The following is a 14,686-nucleotide window of genomic DNA, read 5'->3' on the forward strand; positions in this document are numbered from 1 at the left end:
GGTGAGAAGAGAAGAGAGTAAAGGAACTCCAGCATAAGGGGTGGGGAGTCAGGGTCCAGGGCCAGCAATAAGAATGCATCCTAGAGGGCAAGTCGGACAGAGGCGAAGGCTTGTGCTGGCTGGTGTGGCTCAGTGGATAGAGTGTCAGCCTGTGGACTGAAGGATCCGGGTTCGATTCCGGTCAAGGGCATGTACCGGTTGTGACTTGAACCCCGGTCCTGGTCAGGGCACACACAGAGGCAACCAATCCATTTGTCTCTCTACATCGGTGTTTCTCACAGTCTCTCCCCCTCCTTTCCACTCTCTCTAAAAATCAATGGAAAAGTATCCTGGGGTGAAGATTCACAAAAAACCAAAAACAAACAACAAAGAAAGGAGAAAGAAAACCAAAGGTTAAGGCTGGTGGGAAAGAGCGGAGGACAGTTCTTCAGTGTGTGTCCCGGACACGGAGCCACAGAGAACAGTCACGTGCAATGCAGAAGTGGCGTCGCCACCCGACGCCGGGCTCAGCACAGCAGTCTGTGCCCCTCCAGACTCTCTCACCCTTCCTAGAGGGGAGGCTTACTCAGCAAACGGATGGGGAAAACCGAGAAGGAGCCTGAGAGCAGTCTGCCCACATGAATGATGTGGTCCCATAGCGAACAGCAGGTGCTGGGAGGAGGACGCCAGCCGCCAGGCCCGCCTGCAAGCTGGCCCAGGACAGTCGCGCTGCTGGGCACCCCTCCCCGTGCGAAGAGCTCAGGGGGGTTTCCCAGGGGCTCTGTGAGCTGGATCAGATCAGCATTTCGATTTCACAGGAACGAGGCACAGAGACCCGCAGAGTCTCCCAGGGCCAACACACCGGATGTGGCCAAGCCGGGCAGCTCTGACGTGGACAGGGCGCTGCTGCACCGAGCGGCGTGAGCCCAACACACCGGATGTGGCCACGCCGGGCAGCTCTGACGTGGACAGGGCGCTGCTGCACCGAGCGGCGTGAGCCCAGCCTCCCTGTCCGCACCACTGGCTGCTTTGCCACCCATCAGGTCCGGGAGTGGAAAGTCAAAAGGCAGGGACAAAGGAAGAGATTGGGACCAGGCGGGCCAGAGCACCGTGTTGTCTGTCACTGGCTGGAAGTTTGTCCACTCAGTTTATTGTAACTTACTTTGCTGTATTGTCTCCACCTGTGAAGTGTGGGTATGATTCATTCCTCAGAGTAACATGTAAAGATTCAATAAAATGACCCATGTAGAGGCAACCCGCCAGGCCAGAGCTAACGGGCACCTTCCTTCCGCTGTGCTCCTGGCCATGAGGTTCAACTGGAGACACTGGCTGTTAGTGAGCAATCGGCTCGTCTCTGCTCCCTGTGCCCACCATTAAGAGTAAGTTCTGGTGATAAGAGTCATAACAAAACGCTAAGCAAGAGGGAGACATCAGTGGGACAAGAGGCCTGGAGGCCGATTTGTTAGGATGAGGGCAGTTCTGCAGGAGCTCCTCCTGGTGGTGCGAAGGCAGCTCTTAGCGCACACACATCTGAGAGTGCCGCCTGTCACCCACCATCCAGGCCACCCCTGGTGATCCACTGCGGAAAGGGCATGCTTCGGCCGCGGCCCCGGAAGGTTCCCTCTCGTGGAAGGGCGAGGCCGGCCTTCGCTCACCATGCAGCTGGGCCTCATTACTGCCGGCTGTGTCCACGCTGCCTTCTCATCTGCCCAGGCTGCTCGTCCGCAGGAACGCAGGGCCCGGCACACGCTGCACATTCCTGTGCCGTGGGCGACCGAGGGTGACCCGAGCGGCGCGGGGGCAATCCCTGAGCCAGGACTGCGGCCCCTGGAGGTCAGGGCAGTGCCCTCGGCAGACGCCATGGGCACTTTACTAGTAAATTATCATTTTAAAAAACGTCCAAGTGGAAGCAATTAAACTTTGGAAAGTCAAACAGATGTTGCTAGAAAAACAAAGCAACGGAAGCCCAGCTGCGACGGGCTGTCCGTGTTGATCCCAAGGGGGGTGGCGCCCAGGGCGGCGGCCACGGAGGCAAAGGTTCCCCAGCGGTGACACAGCGTGCAGGCCCCCGGGAGCCCCCCTTATGAGGGAAGGCTGAGATGAGAAGTTACTCGATGGCGGCCCAGCGCAGCTGGAGGCTGTCACTCGGGGGGTTGTCCGTGGAGGGGGTTCCAGTGACCGAGGCGCCCAAAGAGTTCAGACGTCAGTGACAGATGATGACGTCTGGGAGACTCGCGATGAAATACACACACCAGCCTTGCAGGAAAGTCCCAGGAAGGACACTCACTCCATTGTAACAAGATGGAGAGCGTGAAAACACCTGGGGGGGACGGCGCGGGACAGGGGCTCAGAGACGCAGCGCCCTCCGAGGAGGCCCTCCTCCTCCCACACGGGCCTCTCCAGCTGAGCCAGCACCTCAGGGCCTGCTGCACACACAGACCCAAGTCCCCTCCCTGAGAGCCTGGGCCGGCCCGGGTGGGCGGCCCTCCGAGGAGTCCTGCCAGGGCCCAGGGCTGCACTCACCAGGGCACATCTGCGGGCACCTGGAGCCTGGCTCCCTGGCGACTTTCCGACACCTGGGCTCTCAGGGACCTGCCCAGCGGGAAAGTGGGTGCGGGCTGGCGACTCTGGTACTCCGTGCTTCGGCTAAAGATCGTTCTTATGAATAAATGAATTCTCTTCCCACTTCATGGCCGGGCCTCCTTCCTTGAGGAGCCCACCCGCAAAGCTTGGGCTACTTTTCAAGCGCTTCGTTCCCTCCGCACTTTCTAGCTTTAAGCAAGTCGTCAGGATAAAATGCCATGTGACGGATGAGTGAATAAGTAAGTGTAGAGGGAAAAACAGAAAACATTATGGCGGCCTGTCTTTTGGCTAGGCACAATGCTAAGCAAGGTAGGAACCCCGAGGCAATGAAAGAATGCTTTAGTTAGATTTGACCTTATAAAAATTTAAACCTTGTATAGAATAATAGATACCATAATTTAAAAAAATAACAGAATGGGAGAAAATGCTTGATTTTTATGCAATATTGAGGAGTTTAAAATGTAAATAATTTAAAGAGTTCTTACAAATCAATCTATACATATATATATAAAGAGCCAAGAGCCGTCACATCCGAAACAACCAAACGAACAACCGAACAGGCTAAGTGGGGCAACCAGGCCATCAGGGAGGTTAGTGAGGGGTGACCAAACCACCGAACAGCAGGCTGCGTGGGGCGACCAGGCCGGCAGGGATAGGGGCAGTGAGGGGTGACCAAACCACCGAACAGCGGGCTGCGTGGGGCAACCAGGCTGGCAGGGAGACCAGTGAGGGGTGACCATGCTGGTGGGGGGGGCAGTTGGGGGTGACCAGGCAGGCAGGCAGGTGAGCAGTTAAAAGCCAGCCGTCCTGGATTGTGAGGGACCAGTGATCCTGGATTGTGAGGGGGATGTCCGACTGCTGGCAGTTGGACATCCCCTGAGGGGTCCCGGATTGGAGAGGGTGCAGGCTGGGCTGAGGGGACCACACCCCCCATGCATTAATTTCGAGCACCAGGCCTCTAGTTAAATATAAAAACAATACGTGGTCCCCAAGAAAAATTGACAACACTCAATATTTGTGACATACTTATAAAAATTATCTGTAGTTTCTATGAAATTCAAATTTAATTGGGTGTCCTGTATTGTTTTAAATCTGGCAACCCCCAAAGAATAAAGCTTCCAATTTGCAGCATGAGAAACATTAATGACCCACAGCCACTGGGAAGGTGCTGTCACGCCCGCAGGCGCATGCTGGCAGGGGAACCTCTGCCCATAGGCTGGGGCGCATGAAGAAAACATGCCCTTGTTGATGCGACACCAGGAGACATGCTCATTGCACTGTCTGCAGGAATGTAAGCCCACAGAGACTTCCTGAGAAACATTTGCAGCCATGGGGTAAGAGCTAACATTAACGTCCAATATTGCATTCTGCCTTGATAGGTGCTAAAACAGGGAGGGCCTCAAATGGGTAACCGCAAGGCCCTCCCCGCTCTGACCCTGTGGATGAGATTCCCCAGCAATAACCTTCCTATCAAGGGGACCAGGCACAGCTCCTGTGTCTCCCTGAGTAGTGGGTTCCAGCCCCCGCCAGCTGGTGGACTTCTTCACACAACCAACCTCATCGTCCACGGAAGCCAGGAGGCTCCCTCCTCTCAGCACTACTCAGCCTGCCTCTCACACCCCACTGTGGCCCTGCCTGTGTGCCTGTCGCCCTGCCTGTGTGCCTGTGACCATGTGTGTGTGCCTGTGACTATATGTGTGTGCCTGTAGCCCTGCCTATGTGCCCTGTGGCCCTGTGTGTGTGCCTGTGGCCCTACGTGTGTGCCTATGACCATACATGTGTGCCTGTGACCATGTGTGTGTGCCTGTGACCATGTGTGTGCCTGTAGCCCTGCCTATGTGCCTGTGGCCCTGTGTGTGTGCCTGTGACCATGTGTGTGTGCCTGTAGCCCTGCCTATGTGCCTGTGGCCCTGTGTGTGTGCCTGTGGCCCTGCGTGTGTGCCTATGACCATGCATGTGTGCCTGTGACCATGTGTGTGTGCCCATGGCCCTGCATGTGCCCGTGGCCCTGCGTGTGTGCACACCCTCCTCCTGGGCTTTATTGAGCTCATCTGGCCAGCATTACCTGCCACTCCCTGACAGGAGTGGGATCCCTCCCTCATCAATCAGATAAAGAGGTGGTGATTAAAACAGCAGCATCTTTTAAAATTTTTAATGCACCTACTTTTTAACCTAGAAATGTCACTTCCTAGAACATCTGAAAGCAAAAATATAACATAATCTTACCCAATGCATGTAAGATAACATGTATCTACATGTGTATTGGGTTGTCTCATCAAGGGTGAGAGGAGGGCAGTGGAGGCTTGGGGCCTTTTGCTGTATAATTTGTATGGTTTGACTTTTCACACTGAAAATGGATTCTAGTTTTACTTATGTGATGTGCTATAACTTTTAAAATAAGAAAAGTGTATCAAAGTATACACCAACATCTCAGACTAACAACTGGTGAAAGTTTTCAGTAATGTAATGAGACTGAGCAATAGGAGGGCTAGTCCGGAATATTCTAGGACCCCTAGCCACAGACATCTCTGGGCCTCGATGCCTGAGCTAGCCTTCAGTCCTTCTCGGCTCCTCTCGAAGGGCTCCTAAGCAAAGCCCTGCTTTCACATTTTCCAAGTGTCATGCAGTCCAGACGGACAATAAGGAACACGTATTCACAGCCCCCTGTCACCTCTCTCATCACCGTCACATCTCATGCAGCATGACAAGGCACTCAGCACACAGAGCCTACTGTGAGCCTGTGGTGAGCAATCCCAGAAGAGCCTGTAGCAAGTTTCTGTTTGCAAAGTGATACACTGAGTTTAACTACAGAATGATTTGTTCTCTCTCCTTTTCTGCTCTTTAAAGAAGCTAGTTGGGCCCAACCTGTATGAACCAGGAGGTCATGGTTTGATTTCTGGTCAAGGGCACATGCCTGGGCTGCAGGCTAGATCCCCAGTGGGGGGCATGCAGGAGGCAGCTGATGAATGATTCTCTTTCATTATTGATGTTTCTATCTCTCCCTTTTCCTTCCTCTCTGAAATCAATAAAAATATATTAAAAAATAAAAAAGAAGCTACTCGGGAACTGAATGGCAAGCAGTGTTAGTGAGCAGTTATCCTAAGGAATGTCACCTAAACTGGGGCCACCTGCATTGACCAAAGCCCATCTCTGTCCCGCCCTGGCTCAGGCCTGCGCAGCCCTCTCCATTAGCCCTGGACACAGCCTCCTGTCGCCTGCCCCCCGGGCCCTGCTCCGGGGATGTGCCCCGGCCATCTCACCACACTGATGCCGTCGTTGAGGAGGGCCTCCCCGAAGATCATCATGTACAGCGGCTCGTTCACGCGCGCCTCCTCGAACACAGCCAGCACGGCCACCGGGTCCACCGCGGAGATCAGGCTGCCGAACAGCAGGTTGTGCAGCAGGGTGACGTCGCTGAGGCCGAAGGCCTCGATCTGGCAGATGAGGTAGAGGGAGAGGCCGATGCCCGTGGCGTTGACCAGGGCCCCCAGGCCTGCCCACCACAGGATGGAGCCGATGTTCTCAAAGAAGGGCCGAGTGGGCATGAAGTAGCCGCTCTCCAGGACAATGGGAGGGAGGAGGTACAGGAAGTAGATGTTGGAGTCCATGACCGGAGGCGATTTGTGGTCGGTGCCAAAAATGATGGCCCCCACCAGAGCCCCCACGATGATGAGCAGGCAGCTTTCCGGCATGAGGCCTGGCAGCCGGTGGTGGAGGTGGAAGCCTGGGGAAGAGCAGAGGCCGCAGTTAGCTGTTTGCTGCCGAGACACGTGCAAGGGCTCCGGGGCCAGCTGGCTGCGCTCTCTGTGCGGCAGGACCTGGGCGGGCGGGGCTGACACAGGACCACGTGCTTCACATGCCAGCCCAGCACGGGCTGCGAAATCAGTGTTCTAGGCAGCAGTCCCCCCTTCCTCCTTCCTGCTCCCCCATTTTACAGGACTGAGCGCTGGAGAGAAGAGGAGAGAAGTGGGCGGACCTGTCTGTGCTCACGCAAAGCCGCCTTTAAGGCTCATGCAGAGTCTTTTCTGTCTCCTGAGCCTCAGCTGGTTCCACACTGACCTCACCTCACTTCCCTCACCAAACAAAGAAACAAAACGTGAAGTTCTTTACTTTCCCCCTTATTTAATCCATGACATTGCCATTCAGTCAGTCACTTAAGGGGAAATCAGGTCGCATTCTCATGACCCCCCGTTACTTTTGCCCCTTTATTTATTCAGATGCCTATTTCATCAGTAACGTCTCTCTTTAGCTGCCCCTGCAGCCCATCCCCTTCTCTCTGACCCCACAGCCACCGCCTCTGCTCAGGACTGCCCCTTTCTTCTCTAATTACTGCCTTGTCCTCCTGAACTTCTTTCTCACCCTCAAACCGCCAGCTCACCCCCTCCTGCTGCCAGAGGACTTCCTTACACCACGTGTATATGATGGCCCCATTCCCCACCTGGGGCTGTGAAGGTACACACACATCGCATGGATTTGAAACTGAGGGTTTTTGTTAAGCATCCCTGCTAACCACCCACGGGGAAGTACTGGGGGGCGGAGGACCAAACATATTTTCTACAATTCCAACTGTTGACAACATTTTAGAAATAAGATATTAACAAATAATAAGAAGAAAACAAGAAAATGTGTAAGTATACAACTAAGTGCTCATTGAGTGCCAGCAGACAGGATGGGCAGCCAGAGCCCAGCGCGTCACCCTGGGGCTGTCTCCGAATCAGCGCCCCACAGCCAGCCACACACCTTTGCACCCTGTGGCCCCTCTCACCTTCCTACCCTCTTGTTGCTGCCTGGATTGTCTTTCATTCAAATTTTTCTGGTCCTGCTCAATCTTTGAGGTTAAGCTTTTCCTGATCTCTTCCAAAAAGAGATAATATGTCTTCCCCCGAATGATTATAAAATGTCGTATGTCCCGGTCTGACAACAATGACCCCTTTCTAGTGTGTCTGTGTGCATGCTTACCTCACCCACTAAACTCTGAACTCCTCAGACTCAGGCAGAATGGTAGACATCTTTATACCTGCCAATGCGCCCACCCAGATGTCTTCTGCACAGTGGCCCGCGGCCTGCTGGGAGAATTACGTGTGTAAGGGAATGCATGTTGGTGAGAGAAGATGTTACATGGCAAGTAGAAGCTGAACAGGCTGTTGGAGAATGCTTATGACTTACATAGACGAAATGAAGACATTTCAGGCTGGGAGAATGCCAAGAGAAAATAGAGACAGGAATGGCCCAGCCAGATATGCTTGATTCATTGAGGGCACCCACCTGGCTGGGCAAATCTGGAATTGGGAAGAGCATTGGAAAAAGATGCTCTGATGATTTTGAGCCAAATGATGGGGGCCTTGAATTCAAGGTTAAGGAGTGTAGCTTTTCTTCCATAGACCATGGGGAGCCATTGAATGTCTCCTTTGGAATTTCTTAGGGTCAGCCATCCAGGGAGCATGTGTGTTTCCCTGACCATAACTTTGAACTTCTCCATTCACTATAGCAGGCTGGTTAATGCAATGGTGCATTCGCATCAAGAGACATTATCCCAGACCACACACTTAGTCCACTGGCTTTAACACCAGCGTAAGGTCTCCTTCTAAAATCCTGCTTGCTGGGAGCCGGTCCATCCTTGCTGTTTCAAGGGACCTGGCATATATGGCATACGGTTCTTAATATGTTTGCTCACCTTCTTGGCGCTGTGTTTTAACCAACGTCACCTCTCAGAGAAAGGTTGAATCCCCAGGTAGGGATTTTCCCCTGAAGTTAGGGAGGGAATAAAACCCCTCAACTAAGTGCCAGGCGGGTAATTAATCACTTTAACTATGAACAATCATGCTTAAGCTACATAATCTTTACTCCCTGGAATGGAGATAAGAAACGCCCTAACCTTTGTAATAGAAATTGACAGGATTAAAATCAACTGGGATAAATACGGATGTAACAAGACAATAAACAGCAGAACCTCTCTGGAGATCAAGACCAGAACTTGGCTGGAGATCCTGGCTAGGCTGCTGTTTCAACTGAACGCTGTCTCCGTGTCATTCCTTCTTCGCCGACTCCGTCCACACCTTTGGGGACCCCTGGACCTGCTGGGGTTGGACACCGGCATCTGGCGCCCGAACAGGGACCCCTAGGTAAGCGCCCCGCACTCGGGACGGATAGGACTCCACCATAGGAAAAGGGTGGATAGTCTTCGCCGACTCCGTCCACACCTTTGGGAACACCTGGAAAAGGATTCCCCTAGGTAAGCCCCCCCCCCCCATTGAGAACCCCCACACTCGGGACGGATAGGACTCCACCAGGGTGCTACAGACCCCCCTATAGAGGATAAGTAGGGTAAGAAGGTGGATAGTACAGAACTTAGATTGAGAAGATGGGCCATACTGAGTCCAAAGAAAGAAGACTCTGTATTGATCCTTAGATTGAGAAGATGTGCCATACTGAGTCCAAAGAAAGAAGACTCTGTATTGATCTTTAGATTAAGAAGATGTGCCATACTGAGTCTAAAGAAAAAAGACTCTGTATTGATCTTTTAACATATGTGCTTGCTAGCAGAGGAATTAAGGTTACTCCCAGTCAGACAGAACGTTTTATACAAGAAGTATGTCCATGCTTTTCTGAGGAAGGAAAGGTAAATGTAATGGCATGGGAGAAGGTAGGCCCAAGAAGCCTTATCCTTAACCCCACTGCAGCCTTTCTACCCTGGGAAAGTGCAGGATTGGCAAGCTCTCCCTGGGATGATAGATCAGGACTCAGGTAATAGCGGAAAGCGCCAATCCTACTCTTAAAATGGATATAAGAGAGCATTTGAGGTTTTTCTTTTTAATGCTTGCTTTTAAAAAATAACGAAGGGGGAATTTGCCGGGAGCCGGTCCATCCTTGCTGTTTCAAGGGACCTGGCATATATGGCATACGGTTCTTAATATGTTTGCTCACCTTCTTGGCGCTGTGTTTTAACCAAGGTCACCTCTCAGAGAAAGGTTGAATCCCCAGGTAGGGATTTTCCCCTGAAGTTAGGGAGGGAATAAAACCCCTCAACTAAGTGCCAGGCGGGTAATTAATCACTTTAACTATGAACAATCATGCTTAAGCTACATAATCTTTACTCCCTGGAATGGAGATAAGAAACGCCCTAACCTTTGTAATAGAGATTGATAGGATTGAATCAACTGGTATAAATACAGATGTAACAAGACAGAAAGAGACAGAATTCAGAACACAGAACCTACACAGAACGTTCTCTAGAGACAGAAGAACTTCGCTGGAGAGAACATGGCAAAAGATCCTGGACTGAACCTGACTACAGAAATTGGCAAGAGAACCTGACTAGAACCTGGTGACTGAACCTGGCTGGAGAACCTGGACAGAACCTGGCTGGAGAACCTAGCGAGGGAACATGGCTACAGATCCTGGCTGGAGATCCGAAGCAGAACCTCTCTGGAGATCCAGACCAGAACTTGGCTGGAGATCCTGGCTAGGCTGCTGTTTCAACTGAACGCTGTCTCCGTCCACACCTTTGGGGACCCCTGGACCTGCTGGGGTTGGACCCCGGCACCTGCTCTCTCTTTTTCTGAAGAGAACTTTCTCCTCCCATTCCTTCCTCCTCCCCTTCCTCCTCCTCTTCTTCTTGTGGTGCTGACTTCAACCACATTGGACTTTTTGAATGTAAAAGAGGCAGAGGAGCCCATATGCAGTGTTATTAGGCCTCTGCCACCCCAGTTTGGCCCTGCTTTCTGGGCTCCAGCGCCCTGTGATGAGTGCAGCATGCCCCACCCTCAGCGTGTGCACCCGCTCAGCCCCGGGGGAGGCACCTGCATGCAGGGCCCGGGAAGGCAGTGCTGCCTGCCCTTCACTCCAGAGCTTTCTCCCTTTCATGGCAACAATAGAGTCAGTCACTGGAGGATTTTTAGTTTCAGGGACTGAAACTTAAATAACAATGTCCTACCTACAAGTCAAAGAGTCCCCCTTTCCATTCTTCCCAATGATTCAGGACATCCTTCTATAAACTTACAAGAAGTGGAATGGAAATAAAAGATAAACAACAAGTCTGAGGTGACTGTATTATTTTTGTTCTATAGTATCATTCTTTGCAACTTGCATAGTTGGTGTTTTAAAAAGGATTGGGGAGCCCGGGCCAGTGTAGCCCAGTTGGTTGGTTATCCTCTGGGAGGCACCAGGAGGTTGCCAGTTCGATTCCCTGTCAGGGCACATGCCTGGATTGCAGTCTCCATCCCCAGTAGGGGGTATGCAAGGGCAGCCAATCAATGTTTCTCTCTCTCGTTGATGTTTCTCTCTGTCCTCCCTTCCTCTTCTCTAAAATCCATAAAAACATATTTAAATAAATAAATAAATAAATAAATAAATAATGAAATCAGAAGGACTGGGGAGAGTTGTGATGTTTCCTGTCAGAGGCCTGCCAGGCAGCACTGGATCCACCTGTCTTCCCCATGAAGCAAAGTCCCTGAGGCCAGGGACCATGGTCATTTCCACACATTGCCTAGCACTCAATGAATGTGGCCTGCTAGAATGGTAAATGAAATAATGAATAATAATAATGATTATTAATTGTATCTTAACTCAAATTTCATAATGTAGAATCTAAGAAAGTCTGTATTGGTTTCTTGCCTTAAAGTTTTATGTCTCCCCACCCCTGCCCCCGCCCCCGCCCCTGGTGAATGAACCACCATATAAAAATCTACAAGCCCAGTCATTGGCACCTAGTATGCATTTAATAAACATGCCTTCTTTCATGTAAAATGTAAAAATAATCTGAATTCTGGAAGACTAGCAAATATAAAATTGTACTTGAATGCGCATGATCCACCTGAAAACCTACTTAAGCTATTTTCTTTTTCTAAAGTACATTGAATTATATCCCTTTGAAAATCAAGAATATTTAAACCACCACAACACTCTACACTTCTAGACAGTGAGCCTGGGCACATATGCTACCTATAGAGAGCAATCTGCTTTATGCTAACATCAAACCTGGATAAAAGACATCCTTCCTGCATTGCGATGTTTACTGACATAGAGCATAAGCCTCTTTTATATTATAAAATCCTATTTGCACCAAAAAGGTTTTAAAAATAGTTTCACAGACCAACAAGCTGATACGTAGAAAGACACAGTTGCTAGCCAGTCCCGGGCAGATCTAGTTCCTGACCCAGAACAGCCTCAGTATCCCTCCGTGTGTACAAAGGAGCATTTTAAACCCACCAAGACCACCCTGAATGTTCTCAGTCCATGTGGCTGCCTGGGAGGCGCTGGGCCCTCAGCTCTACGCTGAGCCTATCACCCCTTTAGAAAGCGATGCTTATGTGAGCACTTCTTAGAGATGATGTGAAACCAACCCTTTGTATAACTTAACCATTTGACAAATCACACAAGAGTTCCTCAGGGTAACAATTCCATTTAGTCTCCATACCTCACTAGCTCAGAAGGAATGGCAGTTATGAAGGAGCACCTGACTAATACACTGTTCCCCCAACATCCCCGGGGGTCAGGTGAAGAGACAGAGCCCACAGTCCTGATGCCAAGGAATTAGCTGGAAGATCTCATGGCTCAACCCCATTTCCCACCCAGCCTTGCAGTTAATATAAATGGGCACCATAGTTTCTAATAAAGCAATTTATCTATTCAAATGACAAATTTCATAACCGTGGCAAAGGCTATGTTATGCAAAGTAATTGAAATACTTGTATCAGTTTTCCACTTTTGAATAAGCTGGTTTTATTAAAAAAATTTTTTAATCATCACCTGAGGATTTGAGAGAGAGAGAGAGAAAGAGAAAGGGAGAGAGAGAGAGAGAGAGAGATGTGGCAGAGAAACAATGATCAGTTGTTTCCCATACTCGACTTGATTGGAGATAGAACCTTCAGCCTAGGTATGTGCTCTGACCAGAATCGAACCCACAACCTTTTGGTGCTGGGATGATGCTTCAACCAACTGAGCCCCCTGGCCTTGGCTCTCAGTAGCTGGTTTGAAGGAGAAAGGGGGTGGCATTTGGAATTAAGTGGTCACAGAGCGTAAACCATCACATTGGGTTTGGCACAAAGAACCTTGATTAGCATTTAATCCATCAATTTGAATTCACTTTATTTTACAAAGGAAAGCATGGGTGCCCCACTGGCTGCATTAGGCTCCTGTGTAGATCTATATTCTACCGACAGATCTAATCTCCTGTGTTCCCATTCCTGTCACCGAGGCACCTAAGAGTTGCTCTCTGCCAGTTTGTGAGGAGCACATCCCACTGTTCCAGAATTAACAGTGGGAGCCACTGCTGAAGCCGCTACGGGGCCAAGAATGAAGGGAGAATGTTTTACAGAGAATCTTTATGTGATTCGTGAATTCCCATTGGCCATCGTCCTGAGGTCTCGTGCCTCACTCTGCAGTGATTTTTAAAGCACAGAACCTTGAGGTTGCTGCACACCAACTAACGTCACATGTTGTCACACCGAAACGAGGAGAAATCAAAACAACCCAGCACCAGGTACACTTTACATGCCAGCACACGGGCCTGAGCCCCAACGGCTGCGCGGAGCTGGTGCCCCCGGGAATCGAGGGCAGAGCTGACGTGACAGCACCACAGTACACCCACTCGGCTCCCATCCCAGGCCCGGCCACACTCAGTCTCTCATGTGGGAGACGTGCACAACCCGGGTGGGGGACTCACCTATTTTTGCGAGGGAAGCTAGAAGGATCCAGAGGGTGACTTCATAGGGGACTTGCACGTAGTCATAGTCCAGTGCAAAGACAGTGATCTCACCCAGAGCCGGGCCCGAAGCAGCAAACCCAGCCCCAGGCTCCTGCTGGGCCGTGGAATCCGTGGGTTTGTTCAAATCAGACGTTGCTTTGGCACCCTTGAGGGCCACTAGCAGCAGCAGCCACTGCCAAGGACTGAGTGGCCCCAGTGCCTGGAAACCCATGCTGGGCCTCCTCCCACCCCTCGTGCTGGGCCCTGCCTCAAGGGTCCTGAGCACAGGCGTCGCTGGTCAGCAGGACACGAGCACAGTCCACGGGCCCAGCAAGGGTCCGAGTGCGGCCTTGAGTCCCGAGTGCAGATGCTCTCAAGTGGCCTCGATGAGATTCTGTTTAGGCAGCTCACTTCTGCCTCGCATACAGTCATTCAGCAGCTCTGTTCCCCTGAGAGCACCTGTGTGACTTTACCTGGCTGGTGAGGAGCGCATCTGGGAAGGGAAAATCCCTCTTTGCGCAAAGCTGTTTCTCACTGCATGGCACGGCACACGGGCTTGGTCCTGTGAATGAAAGTTGACAAGGATGCCTCGGACTCCTTCCAGACATCGCTGGAGTCTTGCCAGGAGGGGTCCTCCTCTCCCCGCTCCCAGCGAGGGCTGCTGCCTCGCACCTGCCCCTTCTCTCCTCCTGACTCTCCCTGTGGCTGTGCTGAGTGGCTGGGCTGCAGGTAGCTCTGGATCCACTAATTACTCTCCCTGATTGGACTTCCCTGAGTGCTCGCTGGGGGTTACACTGCTGACACCTAGTGGGCAGCCACCATAGGCCCCTTGGCGTTTCAGTGACAAACCTCTCCGGCAGCCATGTGACCTTCATCTGAACCAGGGCCCTTCTGAGAGTAAGAAAAGCTACCCATACATGCCAGACCCGGTATAAACCAGGAGGTCCTGGCACCCGGGGCAGATGGTCTCTATAACGAGGAGGAAAAAGAGGAGGTATGACTCATTACTGGACTCCATGAGCAGTGATTCAAAGAAAGAAAGTTCTAGTTCTCTGTAAACTTTACATAGCACTAAAAAAAGCAATAAGCTGATGAACAAGCTCCATGAATACATGTAAAAACCCAGTTTTGAGAAACTCCATGGCACGTCTGAATGTTCAGTGTAAAGGATTTTGTTATTAAGGCCTATTTGTTCCAAAAAAGCAGCACAAGAGAGGTTATGAAAGGATGCCGAGATGAATCCCGTGGACTCACTCCTAGCTCTACATCAGTCAGGTGACCATGTCGATTACTCACCTGTCAAGATGTCCTCATATGAGAAGGGGAGGTTAATAATAGCTGCCTGATGGAATGACTAGGACTGCGAATGAGATGAGACAGGCACACTATCTGGCACTTAATGTTAAATTTTATTATTTTGAAGCACATTTCTTATTCTAT

General features: G+C 51.0%; 1 protein-coding gene across 1 annotated transcript in view; it reads right to left on the reverse strand.

The window, feature by feature from the left end:
• SLC9A4 (solute carrier family 9 member A4) overlaps window positions 1–13,996 on the reverse strand; it is an 82,204-nt gene extending 68,208 nt beyond the window's left edge. Inside the window, exons 1-2 of the mRNA XM_059658851.1 lie at window positions 13,226–13,996; window positions 5,823–6,286 (exon numbers count right to left, since the gene is read on the reverse strand). Coding sequence (XP_059514834.1) covers window positions 5,823–6,286; window positions 13,226–13,478 — 717 coding nt within the window. The 5' untranslated portion in view covers window positions 13,479–13,996. The remainder of the gene's footprint in view (window positions 1–5,822; window positions 6,287–13,225) is intronic.
• Window positions 13,997–14,686: the final 690 nt, after the last annotated feature.

Source organism: Myotis daubentonii, chromosome 12 (genome assembly GCF_963259705.1).
Source record: "Myotis daubentonii chromosome 12, mMyoDau2.1, whole genome shotgun sequence".
Classification (NCBI taxonomy): domain Eukaryota; kingdom Metazoa; phylum Chordata; class Mammalia; order Chiroptera; family Vespertilionidae; genus Myotis; species Myotis daubentonii.